The sequence below is a fragment of the Solea solea genome, chromosome 13 (assembly GCF_958295425.1).
Source record: "Solea solea chromosome 13, fSolSol10.1, whole genome shotgun sequence".
Lineage (NCBI taxonomy): Eukaryota > Metazoa > Chordata > Actinopteri > Pleuronectiformes > Soleidae > Solea > Solea solea.
In genome coordinates, this window is record NC_081146.1 from 16,323,284 (window position 1) to 16,329,922 (window position 6,639).

The following is a 6,639-nucleotide window of genomic DNA, read 5'->3' on the forward strand; positions in this document are numbered from 1 at the left end:
TACCTTCACTTGTCAGAGTGGGCTAAGAAAAGCTGTGATATCGCCAGATTAGTGTTTTGTTTCTTTCCCTGCTTGATCAGTTACATAATCAGACCATGTGAGGAGCTGAGACTCATGGACTGAATGACTGAGAGACATTTAAGGTTGGGTAAGAGAAACAAAGAGAAAGGGGGAGTTGAACATGTAAGCATGCAGCTGGCTAACAAGGCCAAACAGCCAGTCATTTCCTGGGGAACATGAGGCATGTGTGGAGGAATAGGGGAGTTGGGAAGGAAAAGGACAACTGTCAGGAGCTCAGTGATTTATTTTTCCCTTGGAGGCTTTTTTCACCACTGACTTTCAGAGCCACATGTGTGTAAAATACACACTAACTCATGCATGCATGCGCACAGACGCATATACACACTCACTGGATGAGAATAAAAGCTCACATTTCCTATCACTGAGAATTCTCCCCATGTTCATATTTTGACGGTGGTCCTGTTAGTGTGCTGTAAATCTTTAACTTGACTGAGCTGACCTCTTTTTTTTTCTCTCTCTCTTCTTTTTTCCCCTTTTCTGTTTTCTTCCTTTTCTCTTTCTCTCTGTGCTCCAGCGTACATGCCCGAGGATGAACTTAAGGCAGCCCCCCACGATGAGGAAGAGCACCTGCAGGATGACGGCCTCTCATTAGATGGCCAGGACAACGAGTTCCTGTGCAACGAGGAAGAGGAAGACGTGGATGGAGGCCAGCCACCTAGCTACAGAGACTCTCCACTCAGCAACGGTACCAACCCTGATGCTGGATATGGATCTCCACTCAGTGATGCCAGCGACCGACTTACAGATTTCAAGAGCACCTCTTCCACGGATGGTCAGGAGAGGGAAGGTACAGCTTTGCCCTTTGGACCCAACAACGGCCTCTCTTTCCAGGATAGCCTGGCGCAGATGAAAGCCGTCTATGCAAACCTAATCTCAGATGCCTCTTGGTCCAGCATCACAATGGACATCATGAAATCTAAGCCAGCTGCAGCCGGCAGTGTCAACAGTGCCATCACCTCTCCAGAGCCAGCCTCCACTGCCTCTGTCTCCACAACTACAACCATTAACAAGAATAGTGGAGTCAATGTCGCTAGTAGTCACCACAATGGCAGGAGCTCCACTACCTCTGTCAACCACAAAGGCAGTGCAGGTGGCAATACTAATGGCACAGCCGCTAGCTCTGCTGGCAATCACAGTGCAACAAGCAGCAGTGGAAGCAGCAGTGGTGTAGCTAGTAATGGTAGTGGTGTAGCTTATGATTGGCACCAGGCAGCTCTTGCCAAAACTTTTCAGCAGACACCCTACCACCTTTTGCCAGAGCCCAGCCTCTTCAGCACAGTGCAGCTCTATCGGCAGAACAACAAGCTGTATGGCTCTGTTTTTACTGGTGCAAGCAAGTTTCGCTGCAAAGACTGCAGTGCTGCCTATGATACACTGGTAGGGTTAACAGTCCACATGAATGAGACAGGCCATTATCGAGATGACAACAAGGACAATGATGAGGAACAGGGAAAACGCTGGTCCAAACCACGCAAGCGCTCTCTGATGGAGATGGAGGGGAAAGAGGATGCTCAGAAGGTGCTGAAGTGCATGTACTGTGGTCATTCATTCGAGTCTCTGCAAGATCTCAGCGTTCATATGATCAAGACCAAGCATTACCAGAAAGTGCCTCTCAAAGAACCAGTGCCAGCCTTGGCCACGAAACTGATGTCCACTTCTGCTAAGAAACGAGCTCTCCAAGATGTTATAGTCTCCCCATGCTCCCCAGACTCTGTCCATGCTGGTAGTGGTGGTGGCGGCATATCCCTTGGAGACATTGGCAAAGATGCGAAAGCCGTAACAAACCCGTATGTTACGCCAAACAACCGCTATGGATACCAGAATGGTGCCAGCTACACATGGCAGTTTGAAGCTCGTAAAGCCCAGATCCTCAAGTGCATGGAGTGTGGGAGCTCTCATGATACATTGCAACAGCTGACTGCCCACATGATGGTCACAGGTCACTTTTTGAAGGTCACAAATTCTGCATCTAAAAAAGGTAAACAGTTAGTCTTTGATCCAGTGGTAGAAGAGAAGATCCAGTCAATCCCACTGCCACCGACCACCACCCGACTCCCTGTTCCCACTAGTGTTAAGTCCCAGCCTGTGTCCCCAGCTCTCTCTTCAGGCTCAGAGGATAAGAGGGAAGTTAGTGAAGATGAAAAGGTCGATGGTTGTGAGAGAGTAGAGAAAAAGATTAAGGAGGAGAAAGATGACTCAGGTGAAAAGTCTGAGACCAAAACCACCTCATATAAATATCTAAGAGAAGAAGATCTTGAGGACACACCCAAAGGGGGTTTAGATATTCTTAAATCTCTTGAGAACACAGTATCCAGTGCCATTAGCAAGGCACAGACAGGAACACCCACATGGGGTGGCTACCCTAGCATTCATGCAGCCTACCAGTTGCAGGGTGCAATGAAAAATTCCTCTACTATTTTGCCTCCAACTGTCCAGAGTCTTCAGATGCAGCCGATGTTTAACAGTGGGCTACGTAGCCTGGTGAGTGACCCCAACTCAGTCATCCACTCACCTCGCAGCCCTTCCTCCCCAACCCCCCTCAGGAGCAATGTCACTGCCATGGAGGAGCTTGTGGAGAAAGTGACAGGAAAAGCTGCCACTGTGAAGAAAGAAAAGGAGGAGAAGACGGTGAGCTTGGAACGATGCCGGCCCCCATCATTAGTTAAATCCCCCTCTCCCGCACTGAGAGAGCAAAGAGAGCAATTAGCATCTCCAAATGACCTTTCTGGTTGTAAACCGTCTGGTATGAGAAGTAGCAGCCCAGGCAGTGTAGATTCAGAACTCATCTGCAAAAAGGAGCCCAAAGAGAACCTAGTAGATGGCCACAAAAACCATTCAAAGAATGGCTCTGAGACATGTCAGTCCCCACTAACTAACGGCAACAGTCTCGGCATTATTACTGATCACTCACCAGAAACTCCTTCCGTCAACCCTCTCAGTGCACTTCAGTCAATCATGAACACACACCTGGGTAAGGCTTCTAAAACAGTCAGCCCATCTTCTGACCCGCTATCTATGCTTTACAAGTTCAGCAACAGCATGATGGATAAGCCAGCTTTCAACCCCACTCCTCAGGGCAAGCCAGCTGAGCCCATCAACCACTATCAGTGGTATGACAGCAGTGATCAGCCCATAGACCTGAGTAAAAGTAAATCCTCCACAAACAGCAACAATAACAATAACAACTTGACCAATAATAGTGTAAATGGTAACAAACCCCTCATTTCTTCCCTCCCTGACTCTGTCTCCTCGCCTCTCAGAGAGAATGCTCTGATGGACATTTCTGATATGGTTAAGAACCTCACTGGCAGACTGACGCCGAAATCCTCAACTCCCTCCTCCATTTCAGAGAAGTCGGATGCCGACGGCAGTGCATTTGAGGATGCACTTGAGGACCTCTCTCCAGTTCAGAAGAGGAAAGGGAGGCAATCCAACTGGAATCCCCAGCACCTTCTCATCCTCCAGGCTCAGTTTGCCTCCAGCCTGAGGGAGACATCAGAAGGTCGCTATGCCATGACTGACCTCGGCCCTCAGGAAAGGGTCCACATCTGTAAGTTCACAGGTCTTTCCATGACCACCATATCCCACTGGCTGGCTAATGTCAAGTACCAGCTGAGACGGACTGGGGGCACCAAGTTTCTCAAGAACATGGACTCTTGCCAGCCTGTGTTCCTCTGTGGTGATTGTGCCTCCCAATTCAGGACTCCCTCCTCCTACATCGGCCACCTGGAGTCTCACCTGGGCTTCAGCTTGAAGGACCTGTCCAAACTGTCAGCTGAGCACCTACGGGAGCAGCAGGCTGCCTCAAAGGTGATCACAGACAAAATGACATTCAGCAACCCTCTGTCAGCCTTGACCACACCTGAGGATGACACAGGCTCTGTGTACCAGTGCAGACTTTGCAATCGGACATTCGTCAGCAAACACGCAGTCAAACTGCACCTCAGCAAGACCCACGGCAAGTCTCCAGAGGACCACCTGGTGTTTGTCACTGCTTTGGAGAAGCTGGATAAGATGGACAAGATAGAGAAAGTTTAAGCAGGGTCTCATGCTGATGGTTAAGACTGACAGCTGTGTTACTGACTAGAATTTCATTGCACTAATATGACATTGTTCACAGTAACTGCACTGGGCCGAAATGAGCCGCCAGAAAAATAAAAAAAAAAATCAGTCTTATTGTTTTTCGTTGTGATAACTGCCTGACTGGACCATGTCTTTTCATGTTGATTTTTTTTTTTTTTGCCAAGCTTTTTTTTTACACTTATTTTGTAATATATTTATATGCTATTTGTCTGATCTGTGCATGTATTTTAGTGAATCAAGGTTAAAACGTGAGATTTCAACCTTTTCATGGCAAAAATACAACTACTGCTTCAATGGTAAACGTGGAGAGTGGAGAGAACTGTTGGAAGAGAAAACTGTATAATACTTGATATGAAGAAATGAAAATTAAATGTATACACCAAAAGAATGAAAGAATACCCTGAAAGACTGAAGTAGCACCTTAGACAGTTGAATTTTGAATTTGTAAAGAGAACATGTTTGAAATATCTTGCATTTTTCAAAATCAGATTGATTTTAAAAGATCACGGATGATCATTTCCCCACTTTTGTTTCTGTTCTGTTTGGTTCCTGTCACTGCAGTGTTTTTGATGACGAATGGCCTGCTCATAAATCTGTCTGTGTATTAGAAAAAAAAGATCATGTGAACATTTGGAAAAATTGAAATGCTGCTTTTGGTTACGAGTCAATCAGTGAAAATGAATGGCCGTCAGTATGCAAGTTTGCTCAAAAATCTTTTCCTTGTTGTGAAATATCACCTTATAGCAATTTTACAGTTGTATGGTTTGTTACAACTTTCTCTTTCTAAATTGTGTCGCTTTATTCAACTGTAAAGAGAAAAGTCTGTTACATGTAAATGATTAGCAGTGAAATGTCAGTACTCCATAAGACATATCTTACCATTTGAAACAGCTCAACATTCTTTGTATCTTAAGGTGTGTGCATTCTCTAACTTTTATATTGTCAATTTATATACAAAAATGATAAAAAAAAAGAATTAAAAACAGATGGTGTACATAGATATATGCTGTAGAGCTACAAATGTCCTTTTTTAAAGAAAATACAAATTTAGCTTCTTTGGCTTGGTTTACAGAAATGATTTTAATTATACTTGCATCCAATTTGATGCATGAAATGGTGTGAAAAATAAATAAGCGATGCACAATGACTATACATTTCAATGTTTTATCGACAATATTGTAAAAAAAAACTTTTTAGCATCAATTAGTTTGTTTCATTTCTTTCTCACTTGTAAAATAAACCCCAAAGCAGTTGTTAACAGTCATACATTTGTGGTTGTGTGTTCATTTTGGTGGTTTACCAGTGTATTAAACTTAAAGCAGTCACAGTCATATTAATATCAAATTGTAACTCGATATGTTATTAATTCTCTTTTTTCCTTTAAAGGCAGTGAACCTTACAGAGGTGAGATTGAACAATTTTCCTTTTTCGCTATTTTTACATATTTTGTAGCAGGCCTGCTTCTTTTCTTTTCTTTTTTAAAGCTACATTTTAAGAGCAAAAGAAAAAAAAATCACTGGTGTCATACTTGTAACTGATGACTGAGCCACATCATACTGCCGATGATCATAATGATGAAGATGACGGGGATGATAAGCCAGTAAGGGTGTCTATTGTGCCGTAAGAAACCCATGCTAGGCTTGTGACTGGCCTTCGGAGGGCCAGTTCTGAAAGAATCAGTGTTGTAGTGTATTAATGATGGCACTGTACTTTTGCCTGTCTTCTGGGAACAAAATCAGATGGGTGTCTTTCTGCTTGATATAGCCTCCTGACTGGCCACACTGAAGCAGCCAATAATTTACACAACTATTCAGATGATACACGAGCAGCAAGCTGTCCTTTCCTCTGATCAACTGCAGCACTGCTTACAACAAAATACACCACCTATCTCTGCCATGTGTTTAAAAAATGACTTGATTTTTTTTTGTGATAGTGATGCTATAAATAAATGGGATGACTTTGCAATGTGCAGGCTATATTTAATAATGATATATAACTTCAGTTTTGGTTTTTCAGAGGCTTCTTTTTGAATGGTGGCCAGAGGTCGACTGTTTTTATGTTCTAGGTGAAGTTTAAAACATGTGCACGGTAATTGGTCATGCTTTAAACATACAGTACCTATCTATATTTTCACAGGTTTGTTTTGATTAAAAGAACATCACAAAAAGGACTGTGTCATATCAGTATTGTCACTGTTTACTGTTTGAACTCCTTTGATATCCAAAGCCAGTATCTGATTTTACAAAAAAAAATGATGCAGTCAGAAATATGCCGTTTCCGCTTCATTGACTTTGTTTCCATCTCCTCGAAATGGATGTTTGCCTAGTTGCTTGCAGAGCATGACAGAATATTTCTGAACCTTTTTGACAAATCAAACCGTTTTCAAATCATCTGTCTAGCTGCTTTTGTTGCACTTAGTTTGAAACTTTTTCTGATGTTTCTTGAAGTGTTGCATTTGCTTCAGTCTGGTTATAT

At 43.4% G+C, this 6,639-nt stretch overlaps 1 protein-coding gene across 2 annotated transcripts in view; it reads left to right on the top strand.

Moving 5' to 3' along the window:
* Positions 1–5,428, top strand: part of LOC131470829 (teashirt homolog 1-like) — a 35,391-nt gene extending 29,963 nt beyond the window's left edge. For both annotated transcript variants that reach the window (XM_058646841.1, XM_058646840.1), the window contains exon 3: positions 596–5,428. In XM_058646841.1, coding sequence (XP_058502824.1) covers positions 596–4,119 — 3,524 coding nt within the window. In that variant the 3' untranslated portion in view covers positions 4,120–5,428. The remainder of the gene's footprint in view (positions 1–595) is intronic.
* The last annotated feature ends 1,211 nt before the right edge of the window (positions 5,429–6,639 follow it).